The sequence below is a fragment of the Cololabis saira genome, chromosome 1 (assembly GCF_033807715.1).
Source record: "Cololabis saira isolate AMF1-May2022 chromosome 1, fColSai1.1, whole genome shotgun sequence".
NCBI classification, from domain to species: Eukaryota; Metazoa; Chordata; class Actinopteri; order Beloniformes; family Belonidae; genus Cololabis; species Cololabis saira.
The window spans coordinates 32,816,838-32,842,605 of NC_084587.1; the positions used below are offsets into that span (position 1 = coordinate 32,816,838).

General features: G+C 40.2%; 1 protein-coding gene across 1 annotated transcript; it reads left to right on the forward strand.

Moving 5' to 3' along the window:
• The first annotated feature begins 418 nt into the window (after positions 1–418).
• On the forward strand, positions 419–21,270 carry LOC133442986 (uromodulin-like). Its single transcript, XM_061720650.1, has 9 exons — positions 419–650; positions 2,109–2,567; positions 2,728–2,817; positions 18,859–19,067; positions 19,312–19,463; positions 20,367–20,609; positions 20,729–20,888; positions 20,980–21,059; positions 21,155–21,270. The coding sequence occupies exons 1-9, from the start codon at positions 578–580 to the stop codon at positions 21,168–21,170; spliced, it is 1,482 nt and encodes a 493-aa protein (XP_061576634.1). The 5' UTR covers positions 419–577; the 3' UTR covers positions 21,171–21,270.
• The last annotated feature ends 4,498 nt before the right edge of the window (positions 21,271–25,768 follow it).

Sequence of the window (25,768 nt, forward strand, 5' to 3'; positions counted from 1 at the left end):
TAAGAATATATTGGGGTATTTTGATTCTTATTTATTTTCTCTTTATATAACTGTTTTAATTTCATTTTTTTTTGTAAAGATTTTTGGGAGTGGCTGTGAGATTTAAGATTGACTATTTACTCAACTTTTCTTTTTTCCCATGCCAAGAGTTGTCTTTGTCTTTTAGATGGTTAATCATTGGATACATCTCCATGGGAATGTATGATGACCATGAGATTGACATTTTGTCCCGCACTAAACTGTGATCTAACACAAAATATGTTTACAAAGGGTTGAGTTGGCCTGCCCATTCTATTTGATTTCAATTCTTTTATGTTATTTTGATGAATAAGTAACTTTTAAATACGTATCGCAAAGCATCATTTTTAATGATCCCTTTGCACACAGAAACAGGGCTATAAATTCGTATATTCACACTGGGAGCTTTCATGCTCACCACTTTCCTGCGCATTCTCTCAAGGGAGACATTTACTGCAATACTAGACACATTTTCAGATTTTTATTTTTTTCATTCAATCCTCTCCTCTTTTTGTTTTAAAACATCTCCTCTTTTGTTTCTAGCAAGTTACTGTCGTGAATGTGGTCCATCATGGGAGAACAGAAGGGGATATTTTTGCTCATACTTTTGCAAATTTTCACAGGCAGTTCAGGTGAGTCATCTGGAATCTTGCCACTTTTGTACAAACTTTGTTACAAAAATGTCCATACATATTGTTTTAGTCTATCCGCATGCTTTTGAATATGTACTTGCACAATTTGAGGGATTAAATTAAATTAAAATTTTCTTCGAGGACAAATTAAAGTTGTCAGCACCAAAAATATTCACAAAAACAGAGTGTACCAAATACACTCTTTTAAATTCAAACTACTCTCCAAAATTAATTTAAGTTTCATTTCCAAAAATATTCTTATAAAAGACCAATTCTATTTTACATGTGAATTTTTGGCGGGCAAAAACACTCTTGTACTCATGCCTGGCTTTAAAATTGTACCCAAATGTGTCTTTAGTAACTGCATCTGGTGTTCCCACTGAATGTGCAAATAAGAATGAATATAATTCTCGCTTGCAAATACCATGTGTTTTCTGTACAATCAATGACATAAACTCACAAAAAAAAAAGAGTCATAGTCTAAGACAATACTTTTGGTCTATTAGATTTTCTCAGAAACCCTGGATTTATTCATGTTCAGACTACAAAGAAAATGTAGACGTATGATCTAGGCCACCTTCAAATGCAGTGATCAGATCTGAATCTGGCCTGGAGTGTGTTCAGATCTCGCATTCGTGCTTGCTCCTTGTGATTGGATTTCATGGACACATTTTAATTGAAAGTCTAACTGTTCACACCTCTCCCTTAGTCTGTTGCTCGTCATCGGTGCAACCTGAAGGTGTAGTTAGAGTGAAGCGAAGCAGCTTCCTCTCATTGCACACACCAGACTGCACATCCACCCACCGCATGATGATTACATTTACTGATGACACACTGGTTGTAGGTCTAATCACAAATAACAAGGCAGTCTACAGGGGTAAATTCTGGTGCACAGGCCAAACTGCACTTGACATCAAAAAGACAAAAGAAATTACCTTCAGTTTTTCTCACTATATTTATCACTACAGTGATTTGGAAGATGCTACAGAGCTCTTAAAGTCTTCCCCTCCAAGCTTATGAAATGCTTTATTTCAAGTGCATTGAGCTGATCTCCATTAAAAAGCTTTTGTTTTTTACCATAATGAATCCTGAATCCCCATCATCTCTCAGAACTAGACAGGTGTTAAAATGTTGATCTTGTTATGTTGATTTTTAGTATATTGAATTGTTCTAATGCTTTCGAAAGCAAATGAATGGTTGTGAATGAGTTATGGTGATAGTATCAGTAGTGTTTATTTGATATGTTTACCAAACTCTGTTATGATATGTTTTGCAATGAGAAAAAGATTTGGCAGATTTTGTTAGAATGTAATCGTTTTTGTAATTTTACTGCAAGAAATGGTCATCACTCACTTGTGCCTCTTGAGTACTTCTTCATAAATAACTCTTAAATTAATAAATGTGTGTACTAGCAATTCAGCAACAGCATTCATCAATCAATCTTTGCACTTTTTGCAGAAACATATTTCGTCTTTGATTGTGGAGAAACAAAATGTAGATCAAGCACGGACTGCATCGAGATAGACGGGATCTTCCAGTGTGCCGACCCCTGTGAACACTACACTGCACTGCATGACGACTGGCGTTCAGTAAATAACACAGTGGTGGATGCTACACACAGTGATATGAATATTGACTGGCAGGGCTGGTATCGCCTATTTCTGGGACAAGCCAATGCTCAACTTACACAGAGTTGCACCGGTGAAAACAGGTGCGGGGTCAGTTCTCCAATGTGGGTAAATTCTCGTCATGGAAATGTCTTAGGCAGAATTGTAGGACGCCAAACGTGTACAGTCCAGGGTGGCAATTGCTGTCACTCACTCGGAACCTCAACCTTGCTTATCAAGTACTGCTATGAACACTACTATGTCTACAGACTTGTAAAGCCAACGTCACCTGGAAGTGCATACTGTGCAGGTACAGTTCCACTTTATCAAACCTTACACTGTAAGAACAAATTTCCTTTTCTCATCAAATTGATATCTTTCAGGGAGCATACTAAACTATCCTCGAGTCAAGTGACAAAAAAATAAATTCTTCAGCATCAGCATCAAACTGTTTTTTTCTTCGTAAATAGAGTTGCAGAAATCGGATCCTGGAGTTTCCACAACCTCATCTCCCAGTTTGGTCAGTACGTCTTCAACGACAACAGCGGGCAGCAGCACAGGTACAGAGGGCCGGATCCGTATGTCAGTGCTGTATGTGAATGTAAGCTTGTTTTTATAGTTCAGACAGCTTTCACATAGTATAGTAAGAATTTGCAGTAACGAAGGTTAATGGAAGTTCTCATCTTGGCTCCTTCCCTGCTAGCATATCCATGTAGGCCCCACGTGGATTGAGGGTGGGCTACATGGGTAAAGAGGGATGATTGAGTGTTGAGTCCCATATGGTTCCACTATTATCAGCCCCAAATGGAAAGCTTATGTGGGCCAAATACATGGGGTCCATGAAGGATGCTAGTGGCCTACATGGGCATAGGTTAAAGAAAGGGGCAAATTGCGTGGGTCATACAAGAAAAATAACCAGTTTGGCCCCACATAAAATCCAGATAGATCCCACTCAGAGTCTATATGGGCCAATACCGGTACCACAGAACCTTCAGCAAACATGACCTATTTTGAAACATTCCATTCAATACAATAAATTCAATTCTATTCCATTCAATTCAACTTCATTTATAAATCACTAAATCATCATCTCAAAGCACTTCGACAATACAGTTCAACTTATTCCAAAGTAGTCCAATTAATACAAATTCAATAAAATAATAATAATTATTGCTTCACTAAGGAAAGCAACAGATTGTGTCAAAACTTTTCTTCAATACAATCCAAATCCTGAGCAGGTACCAGGCAACTGTAGAAAGGAACATTCCCCTTAAGAGGATGAAACCTCTGGCAGAACCAGATTCAGGAGGGGTGGACATATGCATTGACCATTTGAGGGTTGAGAGGACTGGAAATATGAAACGACAACAACAACAACAAAAACAACAACAACAGATCAGGAACACCTGCTGGGAAGAAGGAGCACAGATTAACAACAACAATTATGTCATTAATAGAGTTGGAGTAGAAGAGAAGAGTGAGGAGAGGTGCATCATGGGAGGTTCCTCAGCAGTCTGGGCATATAGCAGCTTAACTAAATTCAATCCAATTCAATTTTTATTCATATAGCGTCTATTACAATGCAATAAGTCTCTACGTGCTTTCCAGAGAACCAGAACATGACCCCCAAGCAATTGTTACATAAACATTGCCAGGTAAAAACTCCCCTAGTGGGAAAAAAACCTTAAGCCAAACGGTGGCAAAAAAATTACCCTTTAGGGGGTAAGAAACCTTAAGCACGACCTGGATGATAAGGGGGGACCCTCCTGCCGAAGGCCGGACAAGCAGAGCAGGAAAAGAGAGAACAAACGGAAAGAATGAAGAACAGAGAGAGGAGAGACACAGACGCACTGTCAAAGGTACAAAAGACAAGATATTAGTATTAACTATCAGTGAGCAGGAGAACTGAGAGTTCTATGCACATATTACAAATATAGGGTTAGTTGGTGCCCTACAGGGATGACTGTAGACAGCAGACACTGAGGTGGTCAGAGGGCGGGACTGCAGGACAACATGCAGCTCATGAAGCTCTGGCCTGCAAACATGCACAGAAGAGAAAAAGAGGGGTCAGACCAGCACAACAAAGTACAATGACAATGGAGAACAATTATGGTGATGAAATACTTTTAATTAATAACTGAGAGTTGATCTGAAGAAAGGAAAGAGAAAAAGAGGATAGAAGAAGGGGTGAGGCGCACTGCTCAGTGGATTTTGTCGGTGTCCCCATGCAGCGTAGGCCTATAGCAGCATATCTACATGAAGCTATGTTTAAGACGAACTACTCTAGTCTTGTGCTGCAGCTGCAGCTATGGCTATTGGCCCCAACACACTACAGTTTGCAACAGGCTTTACTAAACAGAAATGTTTTAAGTTTGGTTTTAAAGGTGGACGTGGTGTTAGTCTCCTTAACACAAATTGGAAGTTGTTTCCATAGTAATGGTGCCTGATAGCAGAAGGCCCATTCTCCAGATCTACATTCGGATACTCTAGGAACTACAAGTAAACCTGCACTCTGAGAACAGAGAGCTCTATTAGGAACATAATTAGGTCTTGCAAATATCGTGGAGCTAGGCCATTTTGAGCTTTATATGCAAGTACCGTAATAAAATGTTGAATTGGATTTTGAGTTTTAAATGGAGCGAGGCTAACATTTGAGAGACGTGGTCTCTCTTCTTTATTCCTGTCAGCACTCGCGCTGCTGCATTTTGGATCAGCTGGAGGCTATTCAGCAAATGACTTGGACATCCTGCTAATAATAACAACAATGATAATAACAGTAATCTAGTGTATAAGATACGAACCCGTAAATTTGTTTTTCAGCATCACTCTGAGAGAGGATGTTCCTAATCATTGCTATATTACAGAGATAGAAAAATCCTGTTTTACAAACCTGATTAAAATGCTGTTTAAATGTCAAATCTTGCTCGAAAATAACACCAAGTTTCCGCAACAGTAGCACCGGAGGCCAACAGCATCTAATCCTTTCCTAAGGTGTTTGGCACCTAAAATAATAACATTAGTGGACATGATGTCCCTAAGACATGCCTGAAGTTTAGCTATCGGTTCTGTTTCATCTGGCTTCATAGATAAATAGAGTTGCGTGTCATCAGCATAGCAATGAAGGTTTATGCCGTGATTCCGGATTGTACCTCCCAAGGTCTGCTTGTACAGTATACACTGAACAAGATTGACTCTAGCACTGAACCCTGGAGGAAATTGTTACTGAGGAAACCTTGTCTACATGAACAAACTGGAGTCAGTCAGATATATATGATTTAAACCAACCTAGAGCTGTCCCTTTGAGCCCAACGACATAATAATAATAATAACTAGAAAATTTCATGAAATTTTGATATGGGCATGCCCTACCGCCCATTCGACCCCTCTTGCTGCTTTGGTTTGGGGCTGTAGTGGTTGTGTTTGGGGTGGTTCTATGTAAGTTTGAGGTGTTTACGGTTGTATTGCATTCATTCCTGTGCTCCCAATAGTTAAAAATGGGGCGCGCTTTTTGGCGTCTAGCGCCCCCCACGGTGACACTTTTGACTGAAAAAAGTAATGCCCATTGAGGCAACATGGAGATGCATCTAACGATGTATGCCATGCATGGGTGCACGTTGCGGTTCAGGCTACATGATAGACAATGACAATGGATAGGTTTTTTTTTCACCGTGGTAAAAAATCCCATCCGAGTGAATGGGGCCATTTGGCATGGATTTTGACATAAAATTTCCTTAAATCCCAGCTTCATGAAATTTGAATATGTTGACGGCCACAGCGTGCCGAGTCGGGGAACATTTGTACGATGTCTCTACGATAATCTGTCGCCTAGCAACAAGCGTCCAAAGTCAAATGGAAATAAAAAAAAAAATGAAAGGTCAATATCGCAAAAATTTTAATAATTGGCATAATGAGCTTGTACGGCCAGTTAGTGCCAATCGGGCCGAGTGTTTGAAAGTTTGAACGATGTCTCTACGATAAAGTTCGGCCGAGTAATAAGCGCGGGAATTTTCGCCTTTTTTTTTGCTTTTTGGCAACTAGCGTTGCCACGGTAACCCCTATTACGGAGAAAAGTAATGCCCATCGAGGCAAGATGGAGACGCATCCAACGATGTATGCCATGCATGGGTGCACATTCCGGTTCGGGCAGCATTAACAGATTGTTTATTCACATGGTCCCCCATACAAATGCATTGGTTTTTGTTGCCATGGTAACAAGCCCCATAGGATAGAATGGGACAATTTGGCTTTAATATCTCAAAAGCTGTAAACGACAGCGTAATAAGACCTCAGTATGTTGTAGTCCACATGAAGCTGAGTCTTTTAACGTTGGAACCAAGTCTCTGCGATACCGTGTTGCCGCGCAACAAGCATCCGAAGTTCCGTTAGCATCAAAATGAACAATGTGGAATATCTCAAAAACCGTAATAGCAAGCATGACGAGACTAAAATATGTTGCAGTACAAAGCGTCCCGGGTTGGTCAATGTTGTAATGATGTCTGTACGATAAACCGTTGCCTAGCAACAAGCGTCCAAAATAAAAGTGATTTTTTTTTTAAATTGAAAGTTAAATATCGCAAAAACCGTAATAACTAGCATGATGAAGTTGTATGGTCCTTTAAAGACTATCGGGCCGAGTGTTTCAAAGTTTGAACGATGTCTCTACGATAAAGTTCGGCCGAGTAATAAGCGCGGGAATTTTCGCCTTTTTTTTTGCTTTTTGGCAACTAGCGTTGCCACGGTAACCCCTATTACGGAGAAAAGTAATGCCCATCGAGGCAAGATGGAGACGCATCCAACGATGTATGTCATGCATGGGTGCACGTTGCGGTTCGGGCCGCATTAACGGACGAAAAAAAGTGCGGAATAAGAATAATAATAACTAGAAAATTTCTGGAAATTTTGATATGGGCATGCCCTACCGCCCATTCGAGCCCTCTCGCTGCTCTGGTTTGGGGCTGCAGTGTTTGTGTTTGGGGCGGTTTTATGTCAGTTTGAGGTGTTTACGGTTGTATTTCATTCATTCCTGTGCTCCCAATAGCTATTAATGGGGCGCGCTTTTTGCCGTCTAGCGTCCCCACGGTAACGCTTTTGACTGAGAAAAGCAATGTCCATCGAGGCACGATGGAGACGCATCCAACGATGTATGCCATGCATGGGTGCACGTTCCGGTTCAGGCTACGTTAACGGATAGGTTTTTTTTCCACCATGGTTTAAAAAAACCCATCCGAATGAATGGGGCCATTTGGCATGGATTTTACATTAAACTTTCCTTAAATCGCAGCTTCATGAAATTTTAATACGTTGAAGGTCACAGCGTGCCGAGTCAGGGAACATTTGTATGATGTCTCTACGATAATCTGTTGCCTAGCAACAAGCATCCAAAGTCAAACGGAAATTTAAAAAAAAATGAAAGGTCAATATCGCAAAAACTTAAAAAAATGGAATAATGAGGTTCTAGGCTCCGTTAGTGCCAATCGGGCCGAGTGTTTGAAAGTTTGAACTATGTCTCTACGATAAAGTCCGGCCGAGCAATAAGCGTCTGAATTTTCGCCTTTTTTTTGGCTTTTTGGCATCTAGCGTTGCCACGGTAGCACTTTTGACTGAAAAAAGTAATGCCCATCGAGGCACGATGGAGACGCATCCAACGATATATGCCATGCATGGGTGCACATTGCGGTCCGAGCAGTATTAACAGATTGTTTATTCACATGCTCTCCCATACAAATGCATAGGTTTTTGTTGCCATGGTAACAAGCCCCATAGGATAGAATGGGACAATTTGGCTTTAATATCTCAAAAGCTGTAAACGAGAGCGTAATGAGACCTCAGTATGGTGTAGTCCACATCAAGCTGAGTCTTTTAACGTTGGAACAAAGTCTCTGCGATACCGCGTTGCCGCGCAACAAGCATCCGAAGTCCCGTTAGCATCAAAATGAACAATGTGGAATATCTCAAAAACCGTAATAGCAAGCATGACGAGACTAAAATATGTTGCAGTACAAAGCGTCCCGGGTTTGTCAATGTTGTAATGATGTGTGTACGATAAACCGTTGCCTAGCAACAAGCGTCCAACATAAAATAGATTTTTTTTTTAAATTGAAAGTTAAATATCGCAAAAACCGTAATAACTAGCATGATGAAGTTTTATGGTCCTTTAGTGACTATCGGGCCGAGTGTTTGAAAGTTTGAACGATGTCTCTACGATAAAGTTCGGCCGAGCAATAAGCGTGGGAATTTTCGCCTTTTTTTTTGCTTTTTGGCAACTAGCGTTGCCACGGTAACCCCTATTACGGAGAAAAGTAATGCCCATCGAATCACGATGGAGACGCATCCAACGATGTATGCCATGCATGGGTGCACGTTGCGGTTCGGGCCGTATTAACGGACGAAAAAAAGTGCGGAATAAGAATAATAATAATAATAACTAGAAAATTTCTGGAAATTTTGATATGGGCATGCCCTACTGCCCATTCGTCCCCTCTCGCTGCTTTGGTTTGGGGCTGTAGTGTTTTTGTTCGGGGTGGTTCTATGTCAGTTTGAGGTGTTTTTACGCTTGTATTTCATTCATTCCTGTGCTCCCAATAGTTATTAATGGGGCGCGCTTTTTGGCATCTAGCGTTGCCACGGTAACGCTTTTGACTGAGAATAGTAATGCCCATCGAGGCAAGATGGAGACGCATCTAACGATGTACGCCATGCATGGGTGCACGTTCCGGTTCAGGCTACGTTAACGGATAGGTTTTTTTTTTTCACCATGGTACAAAATCCCATCCGAATGAATGGGGCCTTTTGGCCTGGATTTTGACATAAAATTTCCTTAAATCCCAGCTTTATGAAATTTGAGTATGTTTAAGTCCACAGCGTGCCGAGTCGGGAAACATTTGTACGATGTGTCTACGATAACCTGTTACCTAGCAACAAGCGTCCAAAGTCAAACGGAAATTAAAAAAAAAAAAGAAAGGTCAATATCGCAAAAACTTAAAAAATTGGCATAATGAGGTTCTAGGGTCCGTATGTGCCAATCAGGCCGAGTGTTTGAAAGTTTGAACGATGTCTCTACGATAAAGTCCGGCCGAGCAATAACCGTCTGAATTTTCACCTTTTTTTTTGCTTTTTGGCATCTAGCGTTGCCACGGTAACACTTTTGACTGAAAAAAGTAATGCACATTAAGGCACGATGGAGACGCATCCAACGATATATGCCATGCATGGGTGCACGTTCCGGTTCGGGCAGCATTAACAGATTGTTTATTCACATGGTCCCCCATACAAATGCATTGGTTTTTGTTGCCATGGTAACAAGCCCCATAGGATAGAATGGGACAATTTGGCTTCAATATCTCAAAAGCTGTAAACGACAGCGTAATGAGACCTCAGTATGTTGTAGTCCACATCAAGCTGAGTCTTTTAACGTTGGAACCAAGTCTCTACGAAACCGCGTTGCCGCGCAACAAGCATCCGAAGTTCCGTTAGCATCAAAATGAACAATGTGGAATATCTCAAAAACCATAATAGCAAGCATGACGAGACTAAAATATGTTGCAGTACAAAGCGTCCCGGGTTTGTCAATGTTGTAATGATGTCTGTACGATAAACCGTTGCCTAGCAACAAGCGTCCAAAATAAAAGTGATTTTTTTTTTAAATTGAAAGTTAAATATCGCAAAAACCGTAATAACTAGCATGATGAAGTTTTATGGTCCTTTATTGACTATCGGGCCGAGTGTTTGAAAGTTTGAACGATGTCTCTACGATAAAGTTCGGCCGAGTAATAAGCGTGGGAATTTTCGCCTTTTTTTTTGCTTTTTGGCAACTAGCGTTGCCACGGTAACCCCTATTACGGAGAAAAGTAATGCCCATCGAGGCAAGATGGAGACGCATCCAACGATGTATGGCATGCATGGGTGCACGTTGCGGTTCGGGCCGCATTAACGGACGAAAAAAAGTGCGGAATAAGAATAATAATAACTAGAAAATTTCACGAAATTTTGACATGGGCATGCCCTACGGCCCATTCGACCCCTCCAGCTGCTTTGGTTTAGGGCTGTAGTGGTTGTGTTCGGGGTGGTTCTATGTCAGTTTGAGGTGTTTACAGTTGTATTGCATTCATTCCTGTGCTCCCAATAGTTATTAAAGGTGTGCGCTTTTTGGCGTCTAGCGCCCCCCACGGTGACACTTTTGACTGAAAAAAGTAATGCCCATCGAGGCAACATGGAGACGCATCTAACGATGTATGCCATGCATGGGTGCACGTTGCGGTTCAGGCTACATTAATGGATAGGTTTTTGTTTCACCGTGGTAAAAAAATCCCATCCGAATGAATGGGGCCATTTGGCATGGATTTTGACATAAAATTTCCTTAAATCCCAGCTTCATGAAATTTGAATATGTTGACGGCCACAGCGTGCCGAGTCGGGGAACATTTGTACGATGTCTCTACGATAATCTGTCGCCTAGCAACAAGCGTCCAAAGTCAAATGGAAATTTAAAAAAAAAATGAAAGGTCAATATCGCAAAAATTTTAATAATTGGCATAATGAGCTTGTACGGCCCGTTAGTGCCAATCGGGCCGAGTGTTTGAAAGTTTGAACGATGTCTCTACGATAAAGTTCGACCGAGCAATAAGCGTCTGAATTTTTGCCTTTTTTTTTGCTTTATGGCATCTAGCGTTGCCACGGTAACACTTTTGACTGAGAAAAGTAATGCCCATCGAGGCACGATGGAGACGCATCCAACGATATATGCCATGCATGGGTGCACATTCCGGTTCGGGCAGCATTAACAGATTGTTTATTCACATGGTCCCCCATACAAATGCATTGGTTTTTGTTGCCATGGTAACAAGCCCCATAGGATAGAATGGGACAATTTGGCTTTAATATCTCAAAAGCTGTAAACGACAGCGTAATGAGACCTCAGTATGTTGTAGTCCACATCAACCTGAGTCTTTTAACGTTGGAACCAAGTCTCTGCGATACCGCGTTGCCGCGCAACAAGCATCCGAAGTTCCGTTAGCATCAAAATGAACAATGTGGAATATCTCAAAAACCGTAATAGCAAGCATGACGAGACTAAAATATGTTGCAGTACAAAGCGTCCCGGGTTGGTCAATGTTGTAATGATGTCTGTACGATAAACCGTTGCCTAGCAACAAGCGTCCAAAATAAAAGGGATTTTTTTTTTAAATTGAAAGTTAAATATCGCAAAAACCGTAATAACTAGAATGATGAAGTTGTATGGTCCTTTAAAGACTATCGGGCCGAGTGTTTCAAAGTTTGAACGATGTCTCTACGATAAAGTTCGGCCGAGCAATAAGCGCGGGAATTTTCGCCTTTTTTTTTGCTTTTTAGCAACTAGCGTTGCCATGGTAACCCCTATTACTGAGAAAAGTAATGCCCATCGAATCACGATGGAGACGCATCCAACGATGTATGCCATGCATGGGTGCACGTTGCGGTTCGGGCCGTATTAATGGACGAAAAAAAGTGCGGAATAATAAGAATAATAATAATAATAAGAAAAGGGAAACCTTTTCTAGATACTAATATATCGCCTTCATTTTCATGTTTTTCCTCATTTTTTCGGCCGTGTTTTACTTTTTGGGGATTTTTTTTTTCCACATCAGTGCGGGGTCATGCTGTACACCCGCTGGTGCGCAGTGGGACTTTTGCGACTTTAGCATGCTAGCAGCATTGCCCTTTGGGCCATTCTGGACGATTGCAATATGGTCATGCCACTACTTGGCATGCCCATAACTAGAAAATTTCTGGAAATTTTGATATGGGCATGCCCTACCGCCCATTCGTCCCCTCTCGCTGCTTTGGTTTTGGGCTGTAGTGGTTGTGTTTAGGGTGGTTCTATGTCAGTTTGAGGTGTTTTTACACTTGTATTTCATTCATTCCTGTGCTCCCAATAGTTATTAATGGGGCGCGCTTTTTGGCATCTAGCGTTGCCACGGTAACGCTTTTGACTGAGAATAGTAATGCCCTTCGAGGCACGATGGAGACGCATCTAACGATGTATGCCTTGCATGGGTGCATGTTCCGGTTCAGGCTACGTTAACGGATAGGTTTTTTTTTTCACCATGGTACAAAACCCCATCCGAATGAATGGGGCCATTTGGCCTGGATTTTGACATAACATTTCCTTAAATGCCAGCTTCATGAAATTTGAGTATGTTGAAGTCCACAGCGTGCCGAGTCAGGGGACATTTGTACGATGTCTCTACGATAACCTGTTGCCTAGCAACAAGCGTCCAAATTCAAACAGAAATTTAAAAAAAAATGAAAGGCCAATATCGCAAAAACTGTAATAATTAGCATAATGAGGTTGTACGTAGTGTTAGGGACAATCGGGCCGAGTGTTTGAAAGTTTGAACGATGTCTCTACGATAAAGTTCGACCGAGCAATAAGCGTCTGAATCTTTGCCTTTTTTTTTGCTTTTTGGCATCTAGCGTTGCCACGGTAACACTTTTGACTGAGAAAAGTAATGCCCATCGAGGCACGATGGAGACGCATCCAACAATGTATGCCATGCATGGGTGCACGTTCCGGTTCGGGCAGCATTAACAGATTGTTTATTCACATGGTCCCCCATACAAATGCATTGGTTTTTGTTGCCATGGTAACAAGCCCCATAGGATAGAATGGGACAATTTGGCTTTAATATCTCAAAAGCTGTAAACGACAGCGTAATGTGACCTCAGTATGTTGTAGTCCACATGAAGCTGAGTCTTTTAACGTTGGAACCAAGTCTCTGCGATACCGCGTTGCCGCGCAACAAGCATCCGAAGTTCCGTTAGCATCAAAATGAACAATGTGGAATATCTCAAAAACCGTAATAGCAAGCATGACGAGACTAAAATATGTTGCAGTACAAAGCGTCCCGGGTTGGTCAATGTTGTAATGATGTCTGTACGATAAACCGTTGCCTAGCAACAAGCGTCCAAAATAAAAGTGATTTTTTTTTTAAATTGAAAGTTAAATATCGCAAAAACCGTAATAACTAGCATGATGAAGTTGTATGGTCCTTTAAAGACTATCGGGCCGAGTGTTTCAAAGTTTGAACGATGTCTCTACGATAAAGTTTGGCCGAGCAATAAGCGCGGGAATTTTCGCCTTTTTTTTTGCTTTTTGGCAACTAGCGTTGCCACGGTAACCCCTATTACGGAGAAAAGTAATGCCCATCGAGGCAAGATGGAGACGCATCCAACGATGTATGCCATGCATGGGTGCACGTTGCGGTTCGGGCCGCATTAACGGACGAAAAAAAGTGCGGAATAAGAATAATAATAATAACTAGAAAATTTCATGAAATTTTGATATGGGCATGCCCTACGGCCCATTCGACCCCTCTCGCTGCTTTGGTTTAGGGCTGTAGTGGTTGTGTTCGTGGTGGTTCTATGTCAGTTTGAGGTGTTTACAGTTGTATTGCATTCATTCCTGTGCTCCCAATAGTTATTAAAGGCGTGCGCTTTTTGGCGTCTAGCGCCACCCACGGTGACACTTTTGACTGAAAAAAGTAATGCCCATCGAGGCAACATGGAGACGCATCTAACGATGTATGCCATGCATGGGTGCACGTTGCGGTTCAGGCTACATTAATGGATAGGTTTTTTTTTCACCATGGTACAAAACCCCATCCGAATGAATGGGGCCATTTGGCATGGATTTTGACATAAAATTTCCTTAAATAACAGCTTCATGAAATTTGAATATGTTGAAGTCCACAGCGTGCCGAGTCAGGGAACATTTGTAGGATGTCTCTATGATAATCTGTTGCCTAGCAACAAGCGTCCAAAGTCAAACGGAAATAAAGAAAAAAATGAAAGGTCATTATCTCAAAAAGTGTAATAATTGGCATAATGAGCTTGTACGGTCTGTTAGTGCCAATCGGGCCGAGTGTTTGAAAGTTTGAACGATGTCTCTACGATAAAGTCTGGCCGAGAAATAAACGTTCGAATTTTTGCATTTTTTTTGGCATTTAGCGTTGCCACGGTAACGCTTTCGACTGAGAAAAGTAATGCCCATCGAGGCACGATCTAGACGCATCCAACGATGTATGCCATGCATGGGTGCACGTTCCTGTCTGGGCAGCATTAACAGATGTTTTATTCACATGCTCCCCCATACAAATGCATAGGTTTTTGTTGCCATGGTAACAAGCTCCATAGCATAGAATGGGACAATTAGGCTTCAATATCTCAAAAGCTGTAAGCGACAGCGTAATGAGACCTTAGTATGTTGTAGTCCACAGCAACCCGAGTCTTTTAACGTTAAATTAAAGTCTCTACGATATCGTGTTGCCGCGCAACAAGCGTCCGAAATTCCGTTAGCATCAAAATTCGCAAAGTGGAATACCTCGAAAACCGTAATAGCAAACTTGACGAGACTAAAATATGTTGCAGTACAAAGCGTCCCGGGTTTGTCAATGTTGTAATGATGTCTGTACGATAAACCGTTGCCTAGCAACAAACGTCCAAAATAAAAGGGATTTTTTTTTTAAATTGAAAGTTAAATATCGCAAAAACCGTAATAACTAGAATGATGAAGTTGTATGGTCCTTTAAAGACTATCGGGCCGAGTGTTTCAAAGTTTGAACGATGTCTCTACGATAAAGTTCGGCCGAGCAATAAGCGCGGGAATTTTCGCCTTTTTTTTTGCTTTTTGGCAACTAGCGTTGCCACGGTAACCCCTATTACTGAGAAAAGTAATACCCATCGAATCACAATGGAGACGCATCCAACGATGTATGCCATCCATGGGTGCACGTTGCGGTTCGGGCCGTATTAACGGACGAAAAAAAGTGCGGAATAAGAATAATAAGAAAAGGGAAACCTTTTCTGTATACCAATATATCGCCTTCATTTTCATGTTTTTCCTCATTGTTTCGGGCGTGTTTTAGTTTTTGGGGATTTTTTTTTTCCACATCCGAGCGGGGTCATGCTGTACACCCGCTGGTGTGACGTGGGACTTTTGCGACTTTAGCTTGTTAGCAAAATGCTAGCAACATTGCCCTTTGGGCCATTCTGGACGATTGCAATATGGTCATGCCATTACTTGGCATGCCCATAAAAATAACTAGACAAAATTCCCGGGAAATTTTGAAGTGCCACGGACTACTGCCGGATGATCGCGGGATGCACCCATGAAGGTCAAGGACTCGCTACTTACTCATTTGACACCACCCATGACTCTCTATGTCAAACCATTCAAAAGATATTGGACTATAACGTATCGGCCAATCAGAAGAAGGGGCGGGGCTAATTTGCACCAATGAGGGTCAGGGACTCGATACTTAGTCATTTGACACCACCCATGTCTCTGTATGTCAAACCATTCAAAAGATATTGGACTTTAACGTATCAGCCAATCAGAAGAAGGGGCGTGGCTAATTTGCACCAATGAGGGTCAGGGACTCGATACTTAGTCATTTGACACCACCCATGTCTCTGTATGTCAAACCATTCAAAAGATATTGGACTATAACGTATCGGCCAATCAGAAGAAGGGGCGTGGCTAATTTGCACCAATGAGGGTCAGGGACTCCATACTTAGTCATTTGACACCACCCATGTCTCTGTATGTCAAACCATTCAAAAGATATTGGACTTTAACGTATCAGCCAATCAGAAGAAGGGGCGGGGCTAATTTGCACCAATGAGGGTCAGGGACTCGATACTTAGTCATTTGACACCACCCATGACTCTCTATGTCAAACCATTCAAAAGATATTGGACTATAACGTATCGGCCAATCAGAAGAAGGGGCGGGGCTAATTTGCACCAATGAGGGTCAGGGACTCGATACTTAGTCATTTGACACCACCCATGTCTCTGTATGTCAAACCATTCAAAAGATATTGGACTATAACCTATCGGCCAATCAGAAGAAGGGGCGTGGCTAATTTGCACCAATGAGGGTCAGGGACTCGATACTTAGTCATTTGACACCACCCATGTCTCTGTATGTCAAACCATTCAAAAGATATTGGACTTTAACGTATCAGCCAATCAGAAGAAGGGGCGGGGCTAATTTGCACCAATGAGGGTCAGGGGCTCGATACTTAGTCATTTGATACCACCCGTGACTCTCTATGTCAAACCATTCAAAAGATATTGGACTATAACGTATCGGCCAATCAGAAGAAGGGGCGGGGCTAATATGTATATATAATATACAAATGTAAATATTTATATGTATAATAATAATAATATACATATATATTCCATGAACCTGTCCCCAGCAGGACTGGGGATCATGTAAGGTCAAAAGGTCAGGGTTCAGATTCCTCCATTTTCCAGGTTATATTACATGAAGTCTGTAATGACTGTGTCATGTGACCAGGTCTGGGTCAGTCTAATCAGCACAGCTGTGCTCTGGTTGTTAGGGGCAACAAGAACCTGATACAGAGGGAGCGGGAATGACAGCTAGATTTTCGGTTGTGACAAACCTCAAATCACTCCACTTTGCGGTCAAACCGTAGCTCTTAGCAGAAATATGAAAACATCGTGAGAGACAGAGAACCCAGAACATTCTGTCAATCTTATTTTCATTCAGATATTCCTTAAAATGTGTTAGTAACGGCAATTCGAAAACAAAAATTAGATTTTTTTTAAGAAAATGTTTTTTAACATGGGAGTCAATGAACAGCGAGACAGGAATTGGCGCGTCTGTTGGGCCCCCCGTTAAAATTTTGTGCACACCACGCCTGTCAAAGTCACATTTTATAAATCACAACACCTATGTCTATATTCTGACCAAAAATGATCTGTCTACCTTTTACGGTTTGGCCGTGACCTCGAGTTACAAATAAGAAATCATGTTTTTTTTTAAGTGTAACTACACTCTAGCAAACTGACTCCCATGCTCTAGATTTGAAAAAAAGTGATTTCCAGACCTCGCTTGAGGGCTCATATCTTGAAAAGTGTACATTTTAGGAAAAAACAGTCCGGGGTTTAGAGAGAGAAGAGAAGTTTTCCTCCGTTTTGAAGTTTGAATGACGTTTCTACGTGCAAGTATGAGAAAGATACGTGACTCAGAAAAAAGGTGAATTTTGTCTTTTTTTTCTCAACATTTTCCCATCCGCTTTGCATGGCGCCATTGAAATGCATGGGAAAACAGTTCCCCATTAGTTTGGAAATTTGGAAATGTTTTTGCACTTCGTGCAAAAACTATTCGTGCCATCGTTCTGAAAATCCACAGGACTGTAGTTAAATTCAGGGCCTACAACTTTCTAAATCGGTTCATAATTTTTCGAGTAACGGTGTGCGAGTGGTGAGGCCCCAAAGTTCACGCAATGCGTTCCGGATGGGGCAAAAAGCGCACGTTTGTGCACGTTGCGCAAAAACGTGCACGCCAATCGCTAATAAAAGTCATACCCATCGATTCCCGATTAAGGCGCACGTTTCTACGTTTTTACTTTTCGCGTTTTCTCAAAGCTGTAGGAGGAGTAGCCGGACAAAGTTTTTACGGAAGAATATATAATAATAATAAGCCTGAGCAATAGTATGAGTGCCTCGTGCTGCGCACGAGGCACTCCGCCTCCATTGAGCTTGCGCAGCTCAATGGAGGAGGAGTGCCACGTGGCGCAGCCGTGGCACTAATAATAAGAAAAGGGAAACCTTTCTAGATACTAATTTAACGCCTTCATTTTTCAGGTTTTCTCGGCCGTGTTTCATTTTTTGGGGATTTTTTTTTCCCACAACAGAGCGGGGTCATGCTTTACACCCGCTGGTGCGCAGTGGGACCTTTGCGACTTTAGCATGTTAGCGAAACGCTAGCAACATTGCTTTTTGGGCCATTCTGGACGATTGCAATATGGTCATGCCACTACTTGGCATGCCCATAATAATAATAATAATAACAACAATAATAATAATAATAATAATAATAATAATAATAACAATAACAATAATAATAATAATAATAATAATAATAATAATAATAATGCATTCTATTTGTAAGGCACTCTTCATCCAAGAATCTCAGAGTGCCAACTGCTCTAACCTGTGCAGTAAAATTATGTGATCTACAGTGTCAAAAGCAGCACTGAGGCCATAAGAAGGTCATTTGTGCCTCAAACCAGTGCTGTTTCTGTGCTATGATGCATTCTGAACCCTGACTGAAAAATGTAAATAGATAATTTCTATACAAATGGTCAAATAACTGGCTTGCAACTACCTTTTCTAGAATTTTAGATACAAAAGGAAGGTTGTAAGTTGGTGTATAATTAGATCATATGGTTTAGTAAAGAGAGTTTTTTTTTAGTAAAGGTTTAATAACTGCAACTTTAAAAACCTGTTTAGGGATAAGTTGATCTGGTCCAGTATAGTTGTACCAATAAGAGGAAAAACCTTTTTGAGAAGTTGAGTCGGGGGATGGGGTCCAACAAACGAGTGAGTGGTAGCGATGGTGTCTGCTTGCTAAACACAAACTGGACCCTTGTTCCAGAGGCGAGGGGCCTGATAACTGAAGGCTCTACCGCCCATTCTAAGTTTAGCTCATATGTCGCCTAAATATCAATGCTGGTTGGGATGTGACATTGCCAGTCTAATCAACTATATTTTATTTACATTTTTCTGCCTTCTATCTTTTTCTTTAGTCCAACAGCCACCCCTTCAGTTTTCACAGCTTATTTGTGGCCGTGATAAAGTCCAAGTGGGAGTGGATCAGGCCAGCATGGCATCCTCTGGTTTGGACCCATTTTCTGGCAACCTTGCTGCTATCAACTGCTCCTGGGTCAAATCGAGTGGTGGCGTTGTTTGGTATGAAGCGGAAACACGGGCTGGGTCCTGTGGAAACATACTAAAGGTGCAAATTAATTTTTCTATTAAAAAAAGCTTAGACGGCTTCCCAAATTCAAGTTTCTCAGTAGAAAAAGTAGTGGGATCCAGTAAAACTAATTGAGTAACCACACTTGGGTCATAAAGTGTACTGCAGGACCAGGATTACTGAGACACTGTTATCCTAGTGATCCAATAATGTAATGTTTAGTAATGTTCACATACAATAGCTGACATAATATTGAATTAAAGACTTAATCATTTCTTTTCAAACAAACAGCACACATGTCGTCTACTCCAACAGTTTATTCATCTACCCAGAAAACAATGCATCCTTTGCTTTACCTGTGAGTCTTCCCTTCTCATGCGTTTATCCCCTGGACACAGACAGCAGCTTGGAAGTGGTTATCAGGCCATCCCAGGAGTAAGCTACTTTTCATTTAATGTAACTTTAACACAATTATATTACATAATATGCAGACAAATATGACCAGCTATAGCTTTAAATAACTTTGCATTCTATTGTTGGCCTGTCACAGGTTTATGTGAAGGCCTGGCTATGTTGTCATGGTAAAATAAAGCATATCTTGTGACTATTCTGTGATCATGTCTAAAGTTCTGGTGAAAAATGTTGTTATGGCCCCCCTCATAGCAATATTCGGACTCTCGGTTGACTCCTCACATATCAGCCCCGTACAGTCAGAAGTATTGGCTTTCACATCTCTTTTAGCTAGACGTCGTATCCTACTCTCATGGAAATCCCCCAAGTCTCCGTCTATTGCTCTTTGGCTTAGTGATGTTATGTTTTTTCTAAAATCTGAAAAGGTGAGATATTCAGTAAAAGGCAACTCATCTAAATTTGTTCGTAAATGGCAATCTTTCGTAGATTATTTTAACTCATTGAAGACTCTACCCACCGACTGATCCCTCCCCCTTACCTTAATTTTCTTTTCATTTCTTTCATTTATTTATTTGTTTTGATTATTGTTATTTATGCTGCATTTTGTGCTTTTTTTATTATTTCCATTTAATGGGATATTAGTGATGGGCATTTGCATTTATCACTGCATTTGTTTTTGTATGCCGCATTTGCTCATCCATTACTCTCCTCCATTGTTCATTTGTTGCTCATCTGTTTATTTTTTATTTAACTCTACAGAGACTCTGTTCTTAGTTCTGTGTGTTTATAAAAAAAAAAAAAAGGGACAATGTATAATGCATAATTCGTATTTTTGATTATTTGTGTCCATGTTGACATTGTATGTCGTTTTTTTTCTAAAAAGATCAATAAAAAAAATAAATAAATAAATAAAGCATATCTTAACAGGTGGGAAAGTGGTATTTCAGGCTCGGGTTCAAAAGCAAGAGCCAACATGTCTCTGTTCCAAAACTCCAACTACGCCGAGACTTATCCAGCAGGCCAGGTCATTCTCCCAGTGGGCTCACCATTGTATGTTGGTGTTTCTGTGGAGGAGACAGACTCCAGCCTTGTAGTTGTTCTGGAGGATTGCTTTGCCTCTCACTCATCAAACCCTGAAGATCCCAACAGCTACCCTCTCATCCAGAACAAGTACGTACACCTATAGACCTTAGATCCCTTCTGAGATAGAGGGGTGCATAGTGACACAGGTTTTTCTTTGTTTCCTGACTTCCTTGTGTCATTTCTTTGTTTCCTTCCTTACATTCCAGATGTCCCACCAACCACCGGGAGGTGTCATTGATTGAAAGTGGCTCATCACTCCGGGCTCGCTTCTCTGCCCTACTATTCTTGCTTCAAGGTGAAAACAGAGATATATATCTTCACTGCAATCTAAGTCTCTGTGACCAGAGGACCCACAACTGTGTACCAGTGAGTTTTATTCTTCAGTTTTCAGTGTTTTCATATGCAGTCCCGCTTCAGTAGTACTTTCTATGTTGTCTATCTCTTTCCAACCTCATAGGTTTGCCGTAGAAGGATGTCTCGCTCTGTTCCCAGCTCTGCCCCTGTGAAGATGGTCACTGCTGGACCAATCACTTATGAGTATGGATTTGGTTATAATAGTGATACGTCAAACATAATAATATGTTGAATTTTCAACCACTGTTCATTTTATTTATGTATTTTTTCACCTTTAGGAGACAAGTCAACTAAGTGAGCTGCCAATCCTACTAGGAAAAATGGATTCCATTTCCACACAAGAATGATTAGCTGGCACAAGATAATACAAATTGATGTGAACCATGCCTTGTAAAGGCTGAAATATGCTTCTGCGTCACACCAACGCAGAGCACACGCCGCAGCCGTGACGCCGTGCTGAACCCTTCTGACTTCTCCGTCTCTCCGTTTGGTCGCGGTGCAGTACCCCCCGCGGCCACTAGTTAGCGATCTTTTTCTGAATGGTTTATCCGACTTTTTCCGGTCACAGTAAATCAAAGAGATAAGGACAACTATTGTGCAAAAAACAAAAACAAAAAAAATCACATATAAACGAAGAAAAGAGCCCTGGAAATTCACTACTGATTCAAACCGGAAACCGGAAATGCTTCGCTTTCAAACGAACCAATCACAGCCCTCTCGGTCTGCGTGTGGACGGCGTCTCCTCGACGCATAGTTACAATTTTCAGGAGGTGCACGTCAGTGACGGCGCAGGTGACGGCGCGTCCTCTGCGTCGATCCAAACCACACGCCGTAGGCACGGCGTCATTTTGACGCAGAAGCATAATTCAGCCTTAATGAGGAGATACAAAGTAATTGCAGTGTTTTTAGGCATCAGTCCACTATTACACAAGTAAATTTAGATTCACTGAAATGAATTAATAAATGGGCAAAGTGTGGCTATTAAACTGTGGCTATTCTTCCAATAGAAGTATGCAACAAGCCAAGATTAGGGAAATAAAAAGCCACAATGAACAGCTAAAGGGTCTACCACGAAGGAAGTTACGCCTCTCCAAAAAAAGACTATGCACCTGAAATTTGCCAGTTGTGTTTGTTTATTAATGTGACTTGAATGAAGAAAACATTTAATGAAAACCATTTAATTTTTAATACAAATGAATGATTGTTCACATTTTTCATTTTTACTGTATGGGACATTTAAAACCCTTGTTTATGTTATAAATTTTGTTTCTGCAAATAAAATGAAAAAGATGCAAAACAGTGTGATGATGGAAAATTGCCTTTTTAAATTTTGGATTTTAATGTCATGTCAAAACGTTTATTCAGTAATTCATAAAGTAGTCAGTGTCATCAAAATAATCTAAATATTTGTATCACTGCTAGCAAGCTCTCTAGATGCCTCCTCTCATTCCTTTTCTTTATTGGTGTTTGAAGTTTGAATTCTTCATTGTCATCATCTTTTTCTGTTTCCTTTACAGATTCTGATGAATTTCAGGATTCTATTCTTAAGGATCATTTTAGCATGTTTATTGCTCTTTTAATGATTTCTGCCCTGTGTGTTTGAACTCTGTGTTATTTTGATCAAAAAATAAAATATTCACATGCTTTTCACGGCCTAATCATTCCTACCCTGTCTTAACGTGTATGCATCGATGAAAATAATTTTCATGAATAAAATAATGGCATAAATCAAGTTTGACCTATATTATATGAACCTATTTATCAAAATTAAAGAAGCTTTAAATGTGTTGGAAGGATGAGTTTCAAATTCATTGGCCTGCAATGAATTTGCCAACTTGTTTCCTTAGAAAATCTGAGAAAAGATATGAAAAGTAGTTAGTGCAACGTTATCAAGTCCAGAAAACAATTTGGACAAGTTGCTAATGCAAAATTACTGACCCATCTCAAATCTTCTGTTCATCAGTAAGGTTATTGAAAAAGTTGTGTTTCAACAGTAAAATACCTTCTTAATTCTTGTCTTGCCTTTAGTTTCCTCCCTGGTCTGTTTTATTCCGTATGTGTACTCGCTTCAGCTTCCATGTGGGATTTTGGTTTGTCCTGAGACTTCAATTCTGAGTTTAGTTTCCTTTTGGTTTATTCCTCTGGTCATGTGTTGCAGTGCTTTTCACTCAAATAAATGACTTTTTTTTCCCAACCATTCCTGATACCTCCTCTCCTGCGTTTGGATCCTGCTGCAATCTTCAAGATAAATGTACCTTACATTTATCCCCATTGTATGGCTCTTAGTGTATGTCCCTATAAATCTGTTGAAATCAAATGTGACCTTACCTTTTATTTAGTTCAGATTTGCTATGTAAAAGAAATCAGTAAACTGTTGTTGGTGCAATACCACCACCAACTGGTTGATTGATTCAGGGCAGTTGATGACTGAAAGGATGGGAGATGTTTGAGGTTTGCTTGTTTCTGTACTGGTTGGATAACTTCATAAATCCTTACTGTCGTACAGTAACATTTGTTTTGCTTTTAAACCTTGGGGTGACTGAGTTGGTGAGGGACAGAATTTAGAAAAATTAAGAAATAAAAATAAAAGTGCTGACGAGTTTTCTTACCAGAATGTTTTGTAATCACCTTGATTATTTCCTGAAGGCTGGGAGACATGAGGTACATTGCATATCATATACTCTCTTAAAATGATGGCCTAAGCCATATGTTCAAGTTTAGTTTTTTTTTTAAAACAAAGGAAAAAATCTGACCCAAAAACCATTCGGTCCAGTTTTTCTTGTGTTTTGAAAAACTTGAAAAATAGACATACATGACCATTATTCTAAGACAATTGCCTCTAAGTGGAAATACTGTTACTAGGGTCGCGTTTCTCATTTGGTGGGAAGACAATGGAAAAAGGTCAGCACCGCACGGTGGCTAGGTGGTTAGCACTGATGGCTCACAGCAAGAAGGTTCCTGGTTGGTTCGACTTTCTGTGTGGAGTTTGCATGTTCTTCCCCTGCTTAGGTGGGTTCCCTCCGGGTACTCTGGCTTCCTCCCACAGTCCAAAAAGATGCATAGTATATCAATTGATATTTAGAAATTGTCTGTAGGTGTGAGTGTGAGTATGTCTGTTTGTCTTTGTGTCTATGTGGACCTGCGATGGACTGGAGACCTGTCCAGGGTGAACCTCTGCCTCTCGCCTGTAATGAGCTGGGATAGGCTCCAGCAGACCCCCGTGACCCTGCAAAGGATAAAGCGGGTATAGAAAATGGATGAATGGATGGACAATGGAAAAAGTCATGATTTACACGAGATAGATCAATAACGTTTTTGGTGATATATTCTATTTGTGTAAGGCTTTCTCTCTCACTCTCTTTTGGCTGTCTAAGTAGGGGTTAGCTGCACTCTATGACTAGTTTAGAATATTACAGCTCTGTCTCATATTGATATTTCACCAAAGGCTACTATGTTTGTCCAGAGAGCAGTAAGGATGTCCTGAGAAACACTGCTGGCAGTTTAATGAATTTTTGTGCTCTATTTTGAAATTAAACTAATAATTATTAAAATATTCAACAAAACTAGAGCCCAGAAAAACAAAAATGATCAGGTCAAACTTGACTTTCTGAGATGTTTATTTTCCCATTTTCTTCCAGGGCAGATGGAAAACAGTGGAGACAAAAGTATCCCTTTGCTGTGAAGTTTGGCCAGGAATTGAAAGCTAAAAAAAAAAAGCTTGAAAACCTGAGACTTAATGATTTCTGAATAGCCACCAACACCGGCAACCACTCTTAGATTAAATTAACTTGTTTTTTGTCTTTTGTCTCAAAATTCCGATGTTTACATTTATAATATTTATAATAGAAAAGGCAAGAGCTATAATCATAAGTAAAATATTTAACTTTACTGTCTTCTATGCCTCCTCCACAGCTGACCTATAAATTAAATCAGAGGTTTAAATGAAAACCAGTGCCAAAGCTCCCTTCTCAGATCTCATTATTGTACCTATGAAGCCTCTGCAGGTCAAACTTGTGTCAACAACAGAAGCCTCCAACTTTTATTTTTCTCTAATACAAGATGCATTAAACAGTTTGAACTGTTTTTCAGAATAAACTGAGGGAACTGATGACCCTGTAACCACTCTTAGATTTAGTGAACTCGAGAGGTGTAGTGTGACATTCTGAGGAACATGATTTTCATTTTCCTGGAAAATCTCCCAAATATAGAAAATTTAAATGAAACTTTTATTCAGGGGGACTTTGGAAAAGACAAATTATTAACTACAGGTTTTTAAAGTACTATAGCATCTTTTCTGAATACTTTATTTTTGTTATGACAGGTTAGTACCGATAATAAAAAAACGGCTACACTAATGTTCCACTTAACACATTAACCAACCATCTCTTAAGTTAGTGTGATCCTTAAAAATGTTTAGGACCAGCTTAATGGGGTATCTTTTATATAGACAAAATTAATCAGGCTATTCGTACTGAAATGAAATTGCCATTTCATAGATATTTTTGTTTGGGTGTTTATTGTGTTTTTCTTTGTTTCTTTTACCTTTTCTTTTCCTTTCTATTCTTTTTCTATTGATTGATTTGTTTTGGTGATTTTGTATTGGGGGGGAGGATTTTTTATAAGCCCTTCGGGCTTCTTTTCCTCTTCTGCACAAATTATTTGTCCTTGTATGATAAAAAAAAAACAACTTTACTGTTGTCATTGTGTATATTATTATCACATGTATATTATTAATAATTGTATATTATTAATAATTGCTCTGGTATATCATTTATTTATTTATAATATTTATAATGCTCAAGTATATTTATATTTATAATCCTGAGGTATAATATTGCAATGAAGTGCTGTACTATTTTCATAAGGTAATAACAGGTATAATTTTTTTTGAT